The sequence below is a fragment of the Condylostylus longicornis genome, unplaced genomic scaffold (assembly GCF_029603195.1).
Source record: "Condylostylus longicornis isolate FDR11 unplaced genomic scaffold, ASM2960319v2 ptg000299l, whole genome shotgun sequence".
Taxonomy (NCBI): Eukaryota; Metazoa; Arthropoda; class Insecta; order Diptera; family Dolichopodidae; genus Condylostylus; species Condylostylus longicornis.
In genome coordinates, this window is record NW_026578263.1 from 50513 (window position 1) to 73205 (window position 22693).

The following is a 22693-nucleotide window of genomic DNA, read 5'->3' on the forward strand; positions in this document are numbered from 1 at the left end:
AGGTAAAAGTAGATTGTGAAGGATTCATTTAAGAACAGTATTTTCTTTTGTTGACGGGAAAAGTGTTACAATGCAAACCATTGGTTTGAACCACCTTTTTTTTGTTATTTCTGTTTTTATGAATCATTTTAAAAAATTACATATATTTAAGCATGGCCTCAGTGCCACTAAGTGAGGGTAGAGTTTTGATCTTGCTACATAGGAGGCGCATGTTATTTTGTTCGGCTCCTGTTTTTTGCTTCTGTTGCTATAGTGTTATAGTATCTTCTTTTATCTCTTCACCTCTCTCGGAACTTCACTGTTTTGTGCTTTTATCTCATCGGTTGGATGCGTGAGGACTCTTGCTCTCAGTTCTCTTCTAAGTGTGATTTTGGACCCAATTTGGTCTTATAATCATACTTTTCTTGTATTTTCGTTTGCTTCCAAGTCCTCAACTGCTATTTGTCTATAACTATCTTGTATACTGTTAATGTCAGTATTTTCGCTTATTTGTTGTACTTTTGCTACGAATTCCTGCTTCTTTTTCTCTACTGCTAACTTGTAACTATGATCTATCTGGTTCTTAGTTCTTCAATCTGGAGATTCCCATGTGTATTTGTGCATTTTTTTGTAAGGGAAGAGAGTCCCACCGAAAACCATGTTGCATTCTATGCAGAAGTTCTATGCTCCCCATTATTATTAATGGTGCCTAAGTAATTAATACGCTTTACTCTTGAGGAACGCCAACCTTGGCATTGCGGTCCCCCAGAACTATTACGATGTCGGCCTTGGAGATACTGGCCGCAGCTAGCCGATGACAGAAGCTATCCTTGATCTCATCGTCCACAGCCTCAGTTGGGACGTAGCATTGAATAACTAATATTTTCTTTTTTTTGTGTGGAATCTGACTAAAAATAGTCAATCTGATGTTGCTTTCCAGCTTATCAACCTATTCTTTATTTTCTTGTCTACCACCATTCCTACATCGTGACTACTTCGCTTTCACTACCGTATTCGTCGCCCTAAGCGATTCCTAAAAAGTGCGCCCACCCTTCAACCGTTTCAACTATTTTATTAATGTGAACAAAATTTAATAGCCATTCCACATTGTGCATCATAAAGCACTTTCTTGTAACCTTATTATGCTGAATTATAGAATTAAAGTCTGGAACTAAACTTTCAATTTTTTGTTTTATAAATTCAAAAACAAGGTAATTTATTTAACTGTATGTTTTTTTATGAAGTTATGATCAGATTTATATCAATCATTTAAACTTGATTTTTTGATTTTAACAACCAATAAATTTACGTTTCGACGTAAGTGAAACTTATTGTAAAAGGTTCTATGAAAATTATATCAAATAAACTTTTTGAAAGCTTATTTGAATATGAAAAAAAGTAAAAATTTATTTACTTATATACTTAAATTAGATTGTACATAGCGAAACTTTATTCGTAATTTTAAATTTACGAATAAAATTTAGCTTTTTATTTCACAAATCGCCTGAGAAATGAAGCAGCGTATAAAAAAAGTTTCGACTTGCATTCAAAAATTTAAGGAAAATCAAAGTTTCGTTCTAAAACATGTGACTTAAAAAATAAGCTTTTTATTAAACAACATTTTTTCAATTCAATATAAGCAGTAGACATTACCAATTAATATTTAATTCTGTGAATGAACAGTTTTCTCAAAAACGAAAGCAAAACATAGTACTAGAAATTCATAACGATCATGTAATTTCGAAATTCATTCAAATTTTTTGTTGTTAAACAAAAAGAAAATATTGGTATACACAATCTCAATATCAAGCTATGCATTCCATTATTTAAGAATATTGCTCTCATTCTCTTTTTCTAATTTCTTTCTATTCTCATTCTTAATTTTTGTTCTTGTTGTTTACTAATGCAATAGTATACAGAAAAAGTAACACATTATAATAATGTGTTTGTTTGGTGAGTGGGCGACAACTAAGCAAAAATAAAATTTTGCATGTATGAAACAATCTAAATATAATGTGTACGAACGAGTGTAGCCAGGCAGATCACTAAGCATAATAAAAACCTTGCTTTGTAATATAATTATATGTGTACGAGCGAGTGTTGATAGGGAGCAATCTCAGCAAAATAAAAATTTTGCTTTATGAGATAATTATATGTGTACGCTTGAATGTTGATCTTATACATATTAGGCAATATAAATTATGTGTGCATGTGTATTTTAGAATATTTTTATTTGTTGCGTACATTGCTTCTATATATGTATGTATATTATATGAGACGATTTCACTTATATATATGAACGATTGAATGTATACAGCTGTGTGAAATAATATTCTGTGTTTATAGGCATATACAAATTCATTCTATAATGTATATAAAAGTAATAATATTAATATTTGTAATCTGATGATTCATATCATTCAAAAAAATATGTTCTGCATTCGTATAAAAAATAAGAATGAAAGAGTAGTGTAGAGTAAAGAAATGTAATTTTAATTCTATGAACATTTTTTGTTTTATGGTGCAAATAGAAAATATGTGTAGGAACAAAATATTATGTTTGCATGTAGGTAGATTTTATTAAGTTAATTTCGCTATAAATTGATGTATAAAAAAAAATTTGGAATCCTTTTTTTGGGTGACAATTTTTTTTTTAAAGTCAGGGGTTTTTTAAGTTTTCAATGGCGCCCCTATTTTTTATCGCCCATTGTAAATGCATACTTTGCATGTATGATAAATCCGGGCCTGCCTATCACACTATTAAAATTATTTTCATTCATATACAAAACTAATTCTAGGATTGCATATATTTAGGAAACGCATATATGCAGTCTTTGAAATAAAGCAAAAATTAATATAAAAATGGGTTAACATAATTCTCGATTTTAAGGGTTAATTGTGTGAGTTAATAAAAATAATTTGGAAAAGCTTGCGGTTTCGGAAATATAAGGTGTCAAAAATTCAAATTTTACGAATTTCAAGAGGTGATAACTTGAGAGGGGGTGGAGATGGGAAAAAATTTTCTTCTAACAAAATGAACTATTTGTTAATGCCTAAAAGCTCCTAAAATTTGAAGCTTCTAAGTCTGGGGTCTAGAAGAAAAACGGCATCAAAAATTTGGAAAAAAGGACTATAGATAACGGTAAATTTGAACGGCCATTTTGTTTTTCTAAAGTTTAACTATAGTATACCGCACAAGGGAAAGCAAGCCACTGCCTTTCTGCGTTTGCAAAATTTCAAAAATGCTTATGGTTTCATTGCAATAAATATTAAAAAAAAGGCCGTTTTTAGGGTTTTGGGGGGGTATAACTTCTAGAGGGGGGGAGATAGGTAAAAATTTTGTTCTACGGAAATAAGTTTCTAGTGAAGATCCATGTACGTATTAAATTTCGGGTTTCTATCTTCAAAGGTGTAGAAGTTTTGCAAACAAAAAAGTGTCCACGGACGGACGGACGGACAGAGTGAAACTAATAAGAACTTTTTTCAAAAAATTTTTCCGCATTTAACACCTATAGTCCATGTGGCAGTTAGATGCTGTGTGAGAGAATCTTTATATTTTTATATTTTTATATTTTATATTTTTAATTGCATTTATTAAGCTATTAGGTGATGCCTGTACAATATAGTATGGTAAATTAATTTTTGTAAATTTTCAAACTTTATACTCTCATTTTATTTGGTTCAAGCAATGCAGGACTATAATTTCTATTTATACTTAATTTAAATAAATTAATGCTAACGTTAGAGGTGTTTCAGGTCGTGGGTAATCTTCAAATTCGCGCCTATAAAACTTATAGTACACCTCATCCCAACAGTATTGGAAAAGAAGGGGCTACGATCATAATTAAGGAAAGTGTTACACATTGTGATCTGCACCAGATGCAGTCAGAAGAGATGCAAATGACTACAGTTGAAATCACTTCGTCAAAACAAAAGTTCAAAGTGCCTGGACTATACTGTCACCCAAAAGTTCCAAATAACCAAATAATCTTTTAGGAATATACTAAGACGACTTTATGACAGATTTGCGTTAGAATTTCCACGCCCACATATTAACCCACCGATCCGAATAAATGTCCAGATCTAATAGACTTTTTTGTTACCAAAATTTTGCAGAACACTTCATTGACGTCTATGACAACTACAATCTTAATTCCGATCATTCTGCAGTTATATAAAAATTACAAAAAAGTGTTGTGAAAAAAAAAGTGGAATCTGCATTGTCAATTTAATCAACGTAATGGCCAAATTTTCGAGCAGAAATAGAAATGATAATAAATATAAGAATCCAGAATAATTTCAGATACATTAATTTTTAATAAATTTTAATAAATTATCCAGAATATAGTTTGGGATAGTTCCAGCATTAATGCCACCAAAAGGAAGGGTGTCAATTATTCTCCGCATAAATTGGAAAAAAGCAGAAGAGCTAGAAAAGGATGGTAACAAACGCGCGAACCTAATCTCAAGAACTTTAACATAGTATCCACAAACATAAACAGGATTCGATTTCCAGATACATTCAGAATTTGAAGGCATGCGATAAAACAAACTACTCTGTGTGGAAGGCTACCAAGAAAATAAAACAGCCTGGCATGCATCTTGCGCCTATTAAAAATAAAAATGGTACTTAGGAAAAGAATGACAAAAACAAGGCAAATGCGTTTGCTGATCATTTGACTGACATATTTATCTTACATGCTAATCAAGGTTTGTTGGAGAGTGAGGAAACAAATTTCATTACCCAAGGCTATTCTAATTATGAGTGAAAGAAAGGTTGTTGTGGATATCAAATCTCTTCGATCTTATAAATATTCTTCGGCTAGAATATTAGCTCCGGTGTACCACAGGAAGCAATATTATACTTATTGTATACTTGAGATATTCCACAAATAGAGTTTGTGACAACGGCAACATTTGCACACGATACTGCAATAGTTGCAATAGGAAAAAAAGTAAATGAGTCAACCAAAAAATTACAGAGATCCGGTAATGCAATCACGAGATGGACTAAAAAATGGAACATGGAACTTAATGGGGTGAAATCGATCCACGTGTATTTCACTAATAGAAAAATTTATAATTTAATTTCAGTCTCAATCAATGGTATCGTAATCCCAGATGAAAATTCAGCGAAATAGCTGAGTATGGCGTTAGATGCCAATCTCAAATGGAAGGAGCACATAAGGAAGAAAATCTATCATCAAGAAGTAAGATATAAATAATTCAAATGGCTTCTCGGAAGGGGCTCATCATTGTTATTTTATAACAAAGTTTTTACATATAATCAAATATTTGAGCCAATCTGAGCTTACGTTCTTGTGTTATTAATGTCATAATGAGACATCATCAACGCTCAGTGGTATATCCGTAACGATGATGTACACAGAGATCTCAGGAACCCTAGTGTGAAAGACAAAATTAAAAAGCAAGAAAAATCATGACAATCAAAACTTTGTTAGGAGACTAAAACGTACAAGACATATCGAGTTAGCGTTACATTACAACGACGTTGTGGCAAATCAAAAACGAAAAAAATTTTAAAAAAGTCAGACGAAAATTAACGGTTAGTCGTTTTCGACTGTTTTATTGATTAAATGTGGAGTGCGTTTTTAGTGGATTAGGGTCTCACACTACTGCTCTTTCGTGTAGCTGTTTCTTTCGAGATCTTCATCCTCCATACTAAAAAAATATGTATATATAATGGTGCTTTAAATTAAATCCATTAATCTTGTAGCATTTTCTGCTCTGTATATAAAAACAATCCATCTAAACGACGAGGAGCATAAATTATTAAAAAGAATTGTTTGCACCAATAAAGATTTGTTTTGCCAAGACATCTGCCTGTTTATTCAAATATTTACGGATTTCTCAAAATCCACGAACAGGAAGTAAAAACTCAAGTAAAGGAGATGCTATATCAAGGTATTATACAATATATTAATTCTTCTTAGAACTATCTACATACCTATTGATTTAAACAAAATGTAGTATTTAGGTATCTATTTGGATAGTAGTTAAAAGATTATATCAATTCGGCACACAAAAATAGAGAATCGTAGTGGATTACAGAAAATTAAAAGATATAACGAAAAAATTCTAGTCTCTCATTGAATTATTTAAATTCCATTTTTATTTAGATTTATGGTTATTATTTGTGTAACCACTTAAATGCAACTTATTGAAATAAAAATTTAAAAAGTTGCAGTAAAAAAAGTGTCATTAAAAATAAAAACAAATAAAGTTGGGTCAAACCAATGGTTTGTATTGTACCACTTTTCCCTCAACAAGTGAGAATACTGCTTTGAAAAACAATCTATGTATGCCTCCCACAAAATTAAAATTTTTTTTTTGTTTATAACTTTTCTTTTATGGCATTTAAAATTCTAATTTTAACTTAACCTAGTGTAAAGTTAACAAAAACAGGGTTTATTTCAGTTTTTAACATTTAAAATAGAAAAAATTTTTTTGTTAAATTTATGAAATAGTTGTTTTATAGATTACATAATACATAATTTCCTTTTTTGAGGATTTACTTAATGTTATATTTAAATTATTGAAAATATGCAGGCAAAACAATAATTAACTCTTTACTTAGATAAAATTACTTAACCTATCCTAACCTATCCTACAACTAGTTTTAGATAATAACTAACACTATTTAACCCTCTTCACAAAATACCTGTCATAACTCGTCTAACCACCAGAATCCCCGGGAGATAGCCTGTCCTTAACCGGAATGTTCACATTCTATTTGAGATTTCCTCCGTTAATTATCGCCGGACTATAATCAATTATTTTGCATGTAGCCCGTCTTCTATAATGATATGGAAGAGGGACATGCTCCTAGTTTTATATAAAACCATATTTATCTAAGTATATAAAATGCTCAGGGGCTATAAACCCCGTGAGTAGCGTCTTTTTAATGTGTTCTTCATTGTGGTAGAATATAAGTGATATTAAACCATTTTCTTAAGTATTTAATGCTCTTTCATAGTGTTTTCGAATTAGTTTTGTTATAAAACTATCGATCCTGTTTATGTTAGACAAATATTTATTAGAGTAAAAATGTTTGTAATCAGTTTCCGGTTTTCTTGATTTATTAATACATGCTCCTATACACTTTCTCCCAAATGCCCTAAGTTTTTCCATCAAGCTAGATCTTATATTGAACCACACCGGTACGCCATACGTTAATGTTAGTTTTACTAGACTCTGGTAAGCTATAATAATTTTAACCCTGATGTCAAGTGTATAAAATAATCTCTGACATGCGAAAAATGGCTTATTACCCTTTTTTAGTGTTTTTTTTGACGTGAGTAGTAATGGGGTCACCTGAGCATGGGAAAATAATTATGCAAATGAGGCGCGTGCCACCTAGGTGCATGGCCTTTTTATTGCATATTTAATTATGACTGCATTTTTGCATGCTTGAATAGTTATTTATAACTGGATTCCTGCATATTAAACGAGATGAATGACTTAACAGCCGGTGGCGTCAGGTGCACATGCATGACCCCGGAAGTGCACATGGTATATAAATGACTAAATGCAATGATTCAGATGAATGAATGAATAATTGCACATATGAGGTCACGACATAGGAAGGTCATCCAGATGCAAGAGCGCACACCTAAGCCGGTTTGTTTTTGTTTGTTATTGCACGAAAGCTTTTTTTTTACCTGTTATTGTTATAATAGAATAGTGGTTATTTTCAAGTGTAAGAAGAAAATATGTACATACATGTGTACATGTTTTAAAGCTTTTTTTTATTGAGAAAGAAAAATCAAGTTCAAGAATAAGAACTCAGGTATGTTAAGATTAATTTTTATTTTTCTAATAAAAATGAAATACAAATAAAATGACACGATTTATGTAAATTTGTCTACTGGTGCAAATAATATTTCAGAAGAAAAATTAAATTGTACAATGTAAATTTCCAATTCAATCAAGGAAGTCGAGATTTGCAAAATGTATAAAATACTATTGCAAATAAATTATTAATAGAGTTCTTACTACTTTGTGTGATGCAAATTATATACATTAAATAAATAATAAAAATAAAACAAAATTTACAATATATCATTTTTATTTATTAAGTTATTTTTTTATTTCAAAATAGACATTTTATATCTGTGGAAATTATCCAAAACCCGATAAGTATTTTTTTTGCAATTTTACAGTATCGCAATTTTAAAGTTTTAAGAAAAAACCCTTTTTCGTTCATGTTTATTTTTCAAACAAAATAGTGAGCTAGTAAGCTGGGGTTTTTTATTAGAGTAATATAGTATTAGAGTAATATATTAAAATAGTGTTCAGGTTGCTTCAACCTTTTGGGAATATAAAATTGGGGGGTGGAAAACTCAATCGGGTTTTCGCAAATTATAAGTAACGTGGGCCATTTTAATAGTATACTCTGCCAAAAAACGATTTTCAAAGAAACAATAGTCTTTATAGCGTTATGTTTGTGTTTTTATATTTCATATTTTTAAAAATGACCACAAAAAGAAAAAAAATTGTTTTTAAACAAGTTGTACAAATTCAGAACTATTTCTTTCTTGTATTTTTCGCCATTGTAAAAGATATTGTTCAAGAAAAATTTTTTATTAAAAAACATAAATTTATTCTTTCCATAATATTTTTTAAAACATAAAATAACAAACAAAAATTTATATGAAGTTCAAAAATTTTAATATAATGATTTATCATAAAATTTTTGCATTATCTTAACCAGATTAGGTAATAACCAGCTATCGTATTAGTATTATAGGAAATACGAAAATAGTCATTATAAAAGTTAATATGAAATTACTTATTTCTTTACCAAAATTATAGTAAGCTATCAATTATTAGTCTTTTTTTATAATATATTTTTATACTATGCATGGAAATAAACATCTTTTTCAGACAAGTATCTGTAACTAGCATCATTAGTGGCTTTAAAATTTTTACAAAATTTATGGCAAGAAATTAAATATCAACTAAATGTAAAATTGACAATAAATCTGTCTTTTTTTTGAATTTATGAGATTATTATCCTTGAGAAATCTATTATTTTAAGGTTCGTTTCGTCCTTCAAGTGGTATTTAAAATAAACATAACCCAAGTTTTTGGTGATTCTTATTCACCTAATTTTAAACCAATTAACAGGATTATCGTCGGTATCCTTTTTCCTTTTTATAAGAATTGTTTTACAAAAATGTGAAAATATCTTGAAATCGTTTTGTGTCATTTGAGACACATTCAATGGAATTTTAGCTGTGACGGTACGAACAAAATTGCACCAATCATATAACATTATATACTCACGTCACAGGTTTTTGGTCCTTTCAATACGAGCGAGATCAGAGTCGCATTCTAAATGTGTATGGCCAGGTACAAGGAATTTTTGTTCGATGTATTCAACATTCGTTTTTTGTATTACCGTCATTAACACGGCCGTCATGTTTAAATTTCTATTCTGGCCACCACATGTATCAGAGTACATTATACTTGATTGTTTCGGGTAATGAGATAACTTTTTTAAACAAGCACGAAGCATGTTTATTGGATCCCCGTCCAGCCACAGTTTCGTTCCACATATAACATTCTGTTTGCTGGTTACAACAATCTCTTACCGTTACGGTACGGGACATATCGGGTTTTGGCATACTTGTATAAGACTGTTAAATGATTTTACGGTTTATTCGAAAGAACGATATGATAAATATCGGGTTTTGGCAACGGTATGATGTTGATAAATGATTTTCTTAAACTTTACCGGGTTATGGTTTTATGCACCAACGAACGCTTTACCTCTTCCATTGAATTATGAGACTTCGTCACAGCAAAGATCTCATATATACCATTCCATTTTCATTAATATCTCGATTTTGCCAAAAATCGACTTATCGGGTTTTGGAAAATTTCCACGGATATTCTTTGTATACTTTTTTTATATCAAAACGGAAAAGAACTATAATTTTCAAAAAATTTCCGTTTTTCTGACACTTGCCTGTATGTTTTTATTTGTGGAGCTGTTATAACGTTGTGTTGATTATTTCTTACGAAATTTGAAGTTATAATTTTGACACCTTCCTTATCATTATTTAAAACAAGATCTTTAATTTTTTCAAAGTTAATAATTTCAGAATTTTCGTAAGTCATTTTTATTCCTTTAACTTTACATGTTGCTACCTGACTTTGACTTTTTGTTGAATACACTGCGTACTCGTAATTTTTTGGTCCTCCAGAAGCAAATTCAGTTATAAAACTACCATCGCCATATGACGTGAGCTCATCTGTCATGTCCCCGATGAAGTTACCTAACGGTGGTTCGTATTCACCTTCTTTTGAAATAAATATAATAGAATCAGTATCGTAATACAACACTCGGTTTTCCAGCTTTTCTAAATAACTATAGAGCTTCAATCGTGCTTGTGCAGTGGTGTAGCTTGCTACGCATACATTTACAGTTTTCAATGGTTTTATTTCATCATGCTTAAACTTCCAATTAACAACCAAAGTCTCATCGTTTATAATCAATATATGATGAACTTCTTTGTTTGGATCAGTCATTAGTGTATAAAATACATGTTTTAAAGCTTTTTTTTTATTGAGAAAGAAAAATCAAGTTCAAGAATAAGAACTCAGGTGTGGTATGTTAAGATTAATTTTTATTTTTCTAATAAAAATGAAATACAAATAAAATGACACGATTTATGTAAATTTGTCTACTGGTGCAAATAATATTTCAGAAGAAAAATTAAATTGTACAATGTAAATTTCCAATTCAATCAAGGAAGTCGAGATTTGCAAAATGTATAAAATACTATTGCAAATAAATTATTAATAGAGTTCTTACTACTTTGTGTGATGCAAATTATATACATTAAATAAATAATAAAAATAAAACAAAATTTACAATATATCATTTTTATTTATTAAGTTATTTTTTTATTTCAAAATAGACATTTTATATTCTTTGTATACTTTTTTTATATCCAAACGGAAAAGAACTATAATTTTCAAAAAAAGAACTATAATTTTGTTTTTATTTGTGGAGCTGTTATAACGTTGTGTTGATTATTTCTTACGAAATTTGAAGTTATAATTTTGACACCTTCCTTATCATTATTTAAAACAAGATCTTTAATTTTTTCAAAGTTAATAATTTCAGAATTTTCGTAAGTCATTTTTATTCCTTTAACTTTACATGTTGCTACCTGACTTTGACTTTTTGTTGAATACACTGCGTACCCGTAATTTTTTGGTCCTCCAGAAGCAAATTCAGTTATAAAACTACCATCGCCATATGACGTGAGCTCATCTGTCATGTCCCCGATGATGTTACCTAACGGTGGTTCGTATTCACCTTCTTTTGAAATAAATATAATAGAATCAGTATCGTAATACAACACTCGGTTTTCCAGCTTTTCTAAATAACTATAGAGCTTCAATCGTGCTTGTGCAGTGGTGTAGCTTGCTACGCATACATTTACAGTTTTCAATGGTTTTATTCATCATGCTTAAACTTCCAATTAACAACCAAAGTCTCATCGTTTATAATCAATATATGATGAACTTCCTTGTTTGGATCAGTCATTAGTGTATAAAAATTAGCTGGAGTCTTAATTATTTCTGTCTGTGTTTGGTTTTCTTTTTGTCCAAATTTACCCCAAAATGAATTTAATATAAGTTTTGCAACTGATCTTTTTCCAGGATTTGCACATATTTTATTTTCGTCTAATTTTATGTTTTCCCTTTCGAAGAAGTCTTCTATGTATTGCTGTTTCAATTCTTTATTAACACACGTTTTAGGCCAGTCTGATGATTCTTGTTTTATTTTTAAAAATTTATCCATTATATCAGTAAATAACCCAGGTTTAGATGAAGTTTTATCATATTGCTGGACTGAATATTTCCAAATCTCGTGAATTTCTATTATTTTGTATCCCTTTGTTAAAGCTTTCACCACTTCATCTATAACCCAAGTACCATTCAATGTCCTTTTGTTGTCAGCATGTGTACAATCGTCCATATTTTTTTCTTCACTACATGTAAAGCAAAGAGTAAAGATTAGTTTATTGTTTTGTTTTATTGGAAGTACTGGGATAAATAAGTCTGTTGGAGGAAGAATGGAGCACTTTATTAATCCGTCTGTAGTTTTCAAATTTTGTTTCATGCATTCATCGTTTCCAACAATAATCTCTGGGTGTCCGATGGGAAATTTACCATATTTACAAACATAAGGATAAAGAGAACAAACGTCAATATATTTAATTTTTTCATTTTCCATAGCTTTGTAGTAAGTAACTATATTTTCAGTTCGTCCACCAAAGAAAGAGTCCCGAGGATCAAGTGGAAGATTTATTAAAATAGGATGATCGTTTAAATAAAACATATCTGGGTTATCAATCAATTGTTCTCTAAATTCGCACTCCCATTTTTCAATGACTTCATAAACAAATAAACGCAGTCGGGCTGACTTTGAAATTGTAGCTTCATATCTTGAATTTAGCGTGTCTGTTGCGTTTTTTTCTAATGGTTCGTCATGCCTGTAAGAAAAACACTTTGGATGTCCATGATAGTAGCATCCATGAAATTCAAAAACTTGATTGGTCTCTTCACAAAATCCATCTACTTTTAAATTATTTATGATAGCTTCTTTTTGTTTACCGGCATGTTGGATATTAATTTTTCGCTGGTCTTCTTCCCAAATTAACCATTGTAAAGCTATTTTTGATTGGATATCTGTAAATCTATATCCATTTTTTGGTATTAGTCCTATTGTTTCAGCTTTAAGAAAGTTCCGTCGAAAAATCAAATTGCAAGTTGATGCAATGGTTGTAGCCTCAGTAAACGGACATACATTGTTATCTTTTAGCATAATATTTCTAAACTTTAAACAAGCTTTCGTTAAAATAATTACGTCGTTTTTACAGTATTCTACAATCTCCTTTCGCATGTTAAATTCGGTATTTTTATTTTCATCGTACCATTTAAAGAAAATTAATCGTTCTGGTTTTGACATTAAGTTTGGATTGTAGTATTCATGTGGTGGTAATGGTCCAACGTATTCTTTGTTTTTTTCTGTATTGAATAAGTGAGGAAAATATCCTTTCTTTAAATTAACAAAATTATCTATGTTAGGTTTTTGTTTGTTAACTGTAATGTAGCAAACATGATTTTGTTCTACTTGTTTTAGGCAATTCTTGCATACTTTTGTGTTGCATTTATGTGTTCCATATTTAGTAGAATAATTCTTAAAGCATGTTAAGCATTTACGCAAATTTATACAAATATTTTTAGTTACATGATTTTCAAAACATCTTAAACCTTTAAATGTCCGTTTACATGTTAAACAGGATATATTTTCAATAACGTTTTTGCAAGCAGGTGATTGCTGACAACATTTACAGCGTCCTCCACACATATGTCTATCTATAGTGTTATATCCGATATTACATTTTTCACAATAATAAGTTCTACAAAAAGCTGAGGTAAGAGAGGTAATGACGTTGTAATGCCTATTATAATAAAGAAGATTTATTCGTTTGCCCTCAGTTTTTCCTTCAAATATTATATTTTTGTTGTTGCTATAGTCATAAACCACTATGTTGTATTTATCACCAAAGTAATCTTGAATTTTCTTCAATTCAGGTATTCCAGAGCCACTTTCTTTGATATTTAAATTAGTATCCTTGACAAGTGTTAAAGCCAATTGTTTTTGAATTTTTTTGACGTCCATGCAAATTTTTTTATAATTGGGCTCTTTGTCAACAAAAGCTTTTCCTACCATAATAGCACGTGGTAGGCAAAGACTGTCTTTATTTTTTATGGTAACAATGCCTTTTCGTTTTAGACATTCTTCTTCAAAAGTAAGATATTTTTTTACCCTTCCTTTTCCTGAAGGTAAGCGAACAGTTGTAATTGTTATTTCGAAAGAATCAGGGTTAATTCCTTCTGTATTGCTTTGAAATATTTTGAATATCAGTTCCCAGATATCGTCAAACTTTACTTCACTTGCCTCTTTAAAGTTCATCCATCCTGGTATACGCTATTGAAAGTTGTTGCCGTAAAACGTTATCCCAATTAGGTCCGTTGGAAGAACGTTTTTTACTGCATATTCAATTACTTCATTGACTCCTTCTTTGATTTTTAACAAACAATCTTCTTCTTCTGGTGAAGCTTTTAATTTGAAAATAACTTTGTTTGCCGTTACACCAAATTTTTTGATATATTGAGTTTTTTCAGCAATTATATCAAATTTTGGGGTGTTTTCTTTTAAAAATTTATTTAACATCATTTTTTTTGCCATGTTGTTAGTTACTTTAAAGTTATAATTATTCTAATAATATTTTAAAACATTATCAATTTTATATGTTAAAAAATACTTTGTGGAATGCGGATCTTGTTTATATTTTTATTAATCTAGATAACTGCAGCTATAATTGCAAGATCAGGTGTTTCCATTTTTATAAAATTTACATAAAAAATTAAAACACAATTAAAAATTCTTAGTATAACACTTTTTTGGAATGCGGATCCTTGTCTTATAAAACATTATCAATTTATATATGGTTCTCTGTGAAGTGGAGAGTCCGGACGATAATTCTCGGTGCACCATATTCATGCCGGACAGGTTTTCAAAAAAAGTAAGAAATCAAGAAGAATTAGATTACTTGAATACCAACCCTATGAACATCAAGTATATTGGTCGAGACGCCGACCGATGGAATATGCTTTTATTCGAGCTTATTCCTGTACTGCACTGTACTGAACAAAAACCAGCAAAAATACGAAAAGTTTAAATAAAAACAAAAAAAATAAAAATGTTTTTTTCTTTGCCATTGTTAAATTACAGCATTCTTCTTCTTTCATATGACTACAAAAAAGGCGCCGCCTCGGGCCGAGCGGCGTACGCGCGTAAGCGATGCGAGCCGGGCCTTAAGTGGCCAGAGGGTGAAAACTTGAGCGGCTAGAAGGCTAAAACTTAAGCGGCCAGGTTCCTTCCGGCTCGCATCGCTTACGCGCGTACGCCGCTCGGCCCGAGGCGGCGCCTTTTTTGTAGTCATATGAAAGAAGAAGAATGCTGTAATTTAACAATGGCAAAGAAAAAAACATTTTTATTTTTTTTGTTTTTATTTAAACTTTTCGTATTTTTGCTGGTTTTTGTTCAGTACAGTGCAGTACAGGAATAAGCTCGAATAAAAGCATATTCCATCGGTCGGCGTCTCGACCAATATACTTGATGTTCATAGGGTTGGTATTCAAGTAATCTAATTCTTCTTGATTTCTTACTTTTTTTGAAAACCTGTCCGGCATGAATATGGTGCACCGAGAATTATCGTCCGGACTCTCCACTTCACAGAGAACCATATATAAATTGATAATGTTTTATAAGACAAGGATCCGCATTCCAAAAAAGTGTTATACTAAGAATTTTTAATTGTGTTTTAATTTTTTATGTAAATTTTATAAAAATGGAAACACCTGATCTTGCAATTATAGCTGCAGTTATCTAGATTAATAAAAATATAAACAAGATCCGCATTCCACAAAGTATTTTTTAACATATAAAATTGATAATGTTTTAAAATATTATTAGAATAATTATAACTTTAAAGTAACTAACAACATGGCAAAAAAAATGATGTTAAATAAATTTTTAAAAGAAAACACCCCAAAATTTGATATAATTGCTGAAAAAACTCAATATATCAAAAAATTTGGTGTAACGGCAAACAAAGTTATTTTCAAATTAAAAGCTTCACCAGAAGAAGAAGATTGTTTGTTAAAAATCAAAGAAGGAGTCAATGAAGTAATTGAATATGCAGTAAAAAACGTTCTTCCAACGGACCTAATTGGGATAACGTTTTACGGCAACAACTTTCAAGAGCGTATACCAGGATGGATGAACTTTAAAGAGGCAAGTGAAGTAAAGTTTGACGATATCTGGGAACTGATATTCAAAATATTTCAAAGCAATACAGAAGGAATTAACCCTGATTCTTTCGAAATAACAATTACAACTGTTCGCTTACCTTCAGGAAAAGGAAGGGTAAAAAAATATCTTACTTTTGAAGAAGAATGTCTAAAACGAAAAGGCATTGCTACCATAAAAAATAAAGACAGTCTTTGCCTACCACGTGCTATTATGGTAGGAAAAGCTTTTGTTGACAAAGAGCCCAATTATAAAAAAATTTGCATGGACGTCAAAAAAATTCAAAAACAATTGGCTTTAACACTTGCCAAAGATACTAATTTAAATATCAAAGAAAGTGGCTCTGGAATACCTGAATTGAAGAAAATTCAAGATTACTTTGGTGATAAATACAACATAGTGGTTTATGACTATAGCAACAACAAAAATATAATATTTGAAGGAAAAACTGAGGGCAAACGAATAAATCTTCTTTATTATAATAGGCATTACAACGTCATTACCTCTCTTACCTCAGCTTTTTGTAGAACTTATTATTGTGAAAAATGTAATATCGGATATAACACTATAGATAGACATATGTGTGGAGGACGCTGTAAATGTTGTCAGCAATCACCTGCTTGCAAAAACGTTATTGAAAATATATCCTGTTTAACATGTAAACGGACATTTAAAGGTTTAAGATGTTTTGAAAATCATGTAACTAAAAATATTTGTATAAATTTGCGTAAATGCTTAACATGCTTTAAGAATTATTCTACTAAATATGGAACACATAAATGCAACACAAAAGTATGCAAGAATTGCCTAAAACAAGTAGAACAAAATCATGTTTGCTACATTACAGTTAACAAACAAAAACCTAACATAGATAATTTTGTTAATTTAAAGAAAGGATATTTTCCTCACTTATTCAATACAGAAAAAAACAAAGAATACGTTGGACCATTACCACCACATGAATACTACAATCCAAACTTAATGTCAAAACCAGAACGATTAATTTTCTTTAAATGGTACGATGAAAATAAAAATACCGAATTTAACATGCGAAAGGAGATTGTAGAATACTGTAAAAACGACGTAATTATTTTAACGAAAGCTTGTTTAAAGTTTAGAAATATTATGCTAAAAGATAACAATGTATGTCCGTTTACTGAGGCTACAACCATTGCATCAACTTGCAATTTGATTTTTCGACGGAACTTTCTTAAAGCTGAAACAATAGGACTAATACCAAAAAATGGATATAGATTTACAGATATCCAATCAAAAATAGCTTTACAATGGTTAATTTGGGAAGAAGACCAGCGAAAAATTAATATCCAACATGCCGGTAAACAAAAAGAAGCTATCATAAATAATTTAAAAGTAGATGGATTTTGTGAAGAGACCAATCAAGTTTTTGAATTTCATGGATGCTACTATCATGGACATCCAAAGTGTTTTTGGAAAGTGATCAAAGCTAAATTCAAGATATGAAGCTACAATTTCAAAGTCAGCCCGACTGCGTTTATTTGTTTATGAAGTCATTGAAAAATGGGAGTGCGAATTTAGAGAACAATTGATTGATAACCCAGATATGTTTTATTTAAACGATCATCCTATTTTAATAAATCTTAAACTTGATCCTCGGGACTCTTTCTTTGGTGGACGAACTGAAAATATAGTTACTTACTACAAAGCTATGGAAAATGAAAAAATTAAATATATTGACGTTTGTTCTCTTTATCCTTATGTTTGTAAATATGGTAAATTTCCCATCGGACACCCAGAGTTTATTGTTGGAAACGATGAATGCATGAAACAAAATTTGAAAACTACAGACGGATTAATAAAGTGCTCCATTCTTCCTCCAACAGACTTATTTATCCCAGTACTTCCAATAAAACAAAACAATAAACTAATCTTTACTCTTTGCTTTACATGTAGTGAAGAAAAAAATATGGACGATTGTACACATGCTGACAACAAAAGGACATTGAATGGTACTTGGGTTATAGATGAAGTGGTGAAAGCTTTAACAAAGGGATACAAAATAATAGAAATTCACGAGATTTGGAAATATTCAGTCCAGCAATATGATAAAACTTCATCTAAACCTGGGTTATTTACTGATATAATGGATAAATTTTTAAAAATAAAACAAGAATCATCAGACTGGCCTAAAACGTGTGTTAATAAAGAATTGAAACAGCAATACATAGAAGACTTCTTCGAAAGGGAAAACATAAAATTAGACGAAAATAAAATATGTGCAAATCCTGGAAAAAGATCAGTTGCAAAACTTATATTAAATTCATTTTGGGGTAAATTTGGACAAAAAGAAAACCAAACACAGACAGAAATAATTAAGACTCCAGCTAATTTTTATACACTAATGACTGATCCAAACAAGGAAGTTCATCATATATTGATTATAAACGATGAGACTTTGGTTGTTAATTGGAAGTTTAAGCATGATGAATAAAACCATTGAAAACTGTAAATGTATGCGTAGCAAGCTACACCACTGCACAAGCACGATTGAAGCTCTATAGTTATTTAGAAAAGCTGGAAAACCGAGTGTTGTATTACGATACTGATTCTATTATATTTATTTCAAAAGAAGGTGAATACGAACCACCGTTAGGTAACTTCATCGGGGACATGACAGATGAGCTCACGTCATATGGCGATGGTAGTTTTATAACTGAATTTGCTTCTGGAGGACCAAAAAATTACGGGTACGCAGTGTATTCAACAAAAAGTCAAAGTCAGGTAGCAACATGTAAAGTTAAAGGAATAAAAATGACTTACGAAAATTCTGAAATTATTAACTTTGAAAAAATTAAAGATCTTGTTTTAAATAATGATAAGGAAGGTGTCAAAATTATAACTTCAAATTTCGTAAGAAATAATCAACACAACGTTATAACAGCTCCACAAATAAAAACATACAGGCAAGTGTCAGAAAAACGGAAATTTTTTGAAAATTATAGTTCTTTTCCGTTTGGATATAAAAAAAGTATACAAAGAATATAAAATGTCTATTTTGAAATAAAAAAATAACTTAATAAATAAAAATGATATATTGTAAATTTTGTTTTATTTTTATTATTTATTTAATGTATATAATTTGCATCACACAAAGTAGTAAGAACTCTATTAATAATTTATTTGCAATAGTATTTTATACATTTTGCAAATCTCGACTTCCTTGATTGAATTGGAAATTTACATTGTACAATTTAATTTTTCTTCTGAAATATTATTTGCACCAGTAGACAAATTTACATAAATCGTGTCATTTTATTTGTATTTCATTTTTATTAGAAAAATAAAAATTAATCTTAACATACCACACCTGAGTTCTTATTCTTGAACTTGATTTTTCTTTCTCAATAAAAAAAAAGCTTTAAAACATGTATTTTATACACTAATGACTGATCCAAACAAAGAAGTTCATCATATATTGATTATAAACGATGAGACTTTGGTTGTTAATTGGAAGTTTGAGCATGATGAAATAAAACCATTGAAAACTGTAAATGTATGCGTAGCAAGCTACACCACTGCACAAGCACGATTGAAGCTCTATAGTTATTTAGAAAAGCTGGAAAACCGAGTGTTGTATTACGATACTGATTCTATTATATTTATTTCAAAAGAAGGTGAATACGAACCACGGTTAGGTAACTTCATCGGGGACATGACAGATGAGCTCACGTCATATGGCGATGGTAGTTTTATAACTGAATTTGCTTCTGGAGGACCAAAAAATTACGAGTACGCAGTGTATTCAACAAAAAGTCAAAGTCAGGTAGCAACATGTAAAGTTAAAGGAATAAAAATGACTTACGAAAATTCTGAAATTATTAACTTTGAAAAAATTAAAGATCTTGTTTTAAATAATGATAAGGAAGGTGTCAAAATTATAACTTCAAATTTCGTAAGAAATAATCAACACAACGTTATAACAGCTCCACAAATAAAAACATACAGGCAAGTGTCAGAAAAACGGAAATTTTTTGAAAATTATAGTTCTTTTCCGTTTTGATATAAAAAAAGTATACAAAGAATAATATAAAATGTCTATTTTGAAATAAAAAAATAACTTAATAAATAAAAATGATATATTGTAAATTTTGTTTTATTTTTATTATTTATTTAATGTATATAATTTGCATCACACAAAGTAGTAAGAACTCTATTAATAATTTATTTGCAATAGTATTTTATACATTTTGCAAATCTCGACTTCCTTGATTGAATTGGAAATTGAAGACGTGGGGGCAAAAACCAGATAACTACGAATTTAGCGCAATTGCTTTTTTCGATTATTTAGAATAAAAATAAAATAACCCATCGTTCTAAGCTAAAACCAGACATAAAATGTGAATTCTTACATGTTTTCTATCAATTTTGTAGTTGTCTGCCTAATACTTTTACTGCAAAAACCAGATAAAATGTGCAATTGTCTTATTTATACACTAAAGACATGTCACTACATGTTTTTGCGTTGTCTGTTTTGAAACATATTCTTAATAATGTTTTTGTAGTAAATGATCAGTTGCAGGTGGTTTTTCGATGTAATAACATCTAATGTTGGTTTTGTGTTATGTTTTTAATGTATGAACATAGATTATGAGTGAACTTGACGATTTTAGTGTTTCAGAATCTGAATATGAGCCCTCTAAATCATCAGAGGAAAGTGATATATTATCTAATTTACAGGTGCAGAAAGGTAAAGTATTTATTTTATTGAACTATTTGAAACAGTGTTGAATACTAGACTTAATGATACTAATACTAGATTTAATAATATTTATAAGGCAAAAGAAAAATACGTAATAAGAAGCAATGGCAAAGAAATATTAGAAAGAGAAAGAAAGCAGAAGGCAAGGCATATGTTAACTACAAAGGGAATACTGTTTCTAAACGTATGATGGGAAATTTTTGTGAAGAAGCAAAATATCGTTTAAAATGCTGTACTACGTTAAATGAGAGTGATAGAAAATTAATTTTCCAAGAATTCAATAAAATAGGTGATAAAGAAAAACAAGACGCTTATCTTTGCGGGTTAATGAAAGCTGAAGAAATAAAACGAAGTTGTTTAAAAACTGGACCTGTTAGGAAACAGTCGAATAAATATTATGTTAAAACAACATCATTAACCATCGTTCAGGTATGTAAAAAAACATTTTGTGCTGTACATGGTATAAATAAGAGTCGAACTGAACGTTTAGCATCTTTTATTGGCAAAAATGTAACATTTCCAGTTGATATGCGAGGTCGTCATGCTCATAGACCTAACAAAATTCCTGAAAATATTATCGAACAAATTCGAAAGCATATACAAAGTTTCCCTTGCCGATCTGCGCATTACAGTCATTCTGATTGCAAATATTTAAGTTCAGAATTAAATATGAAAAAGATGTATGAACTTTACTTGGAAAAATTTGAAGGATCTGTTTTCAACAAACTATTGACAGATAAGACTATAAAACCTTTAGTGTCATATCACTTTTATAGAAATTTTTTCTTAAAGAATTTCAAACTTTCTTTTGCTACACCAAAATCAGATACTTGTTCAAAGTGTGACCAATTGGCTAAAAATATTGAAGGCTGTAAAATAGAGGATGAGAAAAAAAATTTTAAATTGGAACTAGACTTGCATGAAAAGAAAGCCAAAGCATTCTACACTGATCTTAAAGATAAGGCTGATAAATCTAAAACTGACACAACAATAGAATGCATTACCTTTGATTTTCAACAAAATATGCCTTTACCTCATGTGCCATCAAGTGACGTATTTTATAAAAGGCAACTATGGGTATTTAATTTTTGTATTTACCAATGCAGCAACTCTACTAGTCATATGTATATGTACGACGAAACCATCGGCAGAAAAGGTCAAAATGAAGTAATAAGCTGTCTGCATCATTTTGTAAATAATATTCTAGGAAAAAACGTAAAAGAACTTTACATTTTTTCGGATAACTGCAGCGCACAAAATAAAAACAATGTTATGGTTCAATATTTGAACTCACTCGTAAGATTTGGTCAACTAGATCGTGTAGTTCACCATTTGCCAGAACCGGGTCATAGCTATATGCCTTGCGATCGATCTTTCGGAGTGATAGAAAAACAAAAGCGGAAAGTTGAAAGACTGTATTTACCTTCGCATTGGCAAACTATGGTGGCAAAGTGTTCCACAAAATTTAAAGTAATCAATGTGAAGATAAACGATTTGTACGATTTTAAATCGACTTTGGATATGTATTACAATAAAGTGTATAGAGCAGATAAAAAAGAAAAATGGACTATTTCTAAATATAGAGTTTTTGCTTATTCCAAAAAGGAACCTCGTGGTGTTACAGCTTCTATTAGCCATTCTGGTGCAGATGCTATTTACTTCCAGCTAGCAAAACTAGTTAACATTAATGGAAACCCATTTTCACCGCTACTATTACGTGAAGAAACCTTGCCAATCAACTCAAAGAAGTACACAGATGTGATGCAATTAGCAGAAAAATATGTTCCCCGAGATGATATGGAATTTTATTTAAATTTAAAATCTTCTGCTCAATCCACATCTAGTGAATTTGGCGATTAAAAATGAATTTGATTAACATTTTATTAGTATGTCACCTCAAATTTTTAATTTTTGTGCAAGAACCAGACAATGGATTTTTTTGTTTTTGTTTTTTTATGTTTGAATAAACGATTTATTTATCTTTTCGTTATAAAAAATATTGAGTTTTATTAGCATTTCAAAATATATTGACACATTTTCCAATAAATATT

General features: G+C 30.2%; 2 protein-coding genes across 2 annotated transcripts; one reads left to right on the forward strand and one right to left on the reverse strand.

Annotated features, from left to right (window-relative positions):
* Window positions 1-11473: 11473 nt before the first annotated feature.
* LOC129616830 (uncharacterized) lies at window positions 11474-13393 on the reverse strand. Its single transcript, XM_055532377.1, has one exon. The coding sequence runs from the start codon at window positions 13391-13393 to the stop codon at window positions 11474-11476; it is 1920 nt and encodes a 639-aa protein (XP_055388352.1).
* A 3090-nt stretch (window positions 13394-16483) lies between these two features.
* On the forward strand, window positions 16484-18374 carry LOC129616831 (uncharacterized). Its single transcript, XM_055532378.1, has 2 exons — window positions 16484-17346; window positions 17462-18374. Exons 1-2 carry the CDS (start codon window positions 16484-16486, stop codon window positions 18372-18374), a joined length of 1776 nt encoding a protein of 591 aa, XP_055388353.1.
* The last annotated feature ends 4319 nt before the right edge of the window (window positions 18375-22693 follow it).

Coding starts and splice junctions, on each gene's coding strand:
- LOC129616830 (XM_055532377.1), bottom strand. CDS start 13,393: ATGTGTGGAGGACGCTGTAAATGTTGTCAGCAATCACCTGCTTGCAAA.
- LOC129616831 (XM_055532378.1), top strand. CDS start 16,484: ATGTGTGGAGGACGCTGTAAATGTTGTCAGCAATCACCTGCTTGCAAA. Junction 17,347..17,461: donor TACTATCATGGACATCCAAA/GTGTTTTTGGAA, acceptor GTGCGAATTTAG/AGAACAATTGATTGATAACC.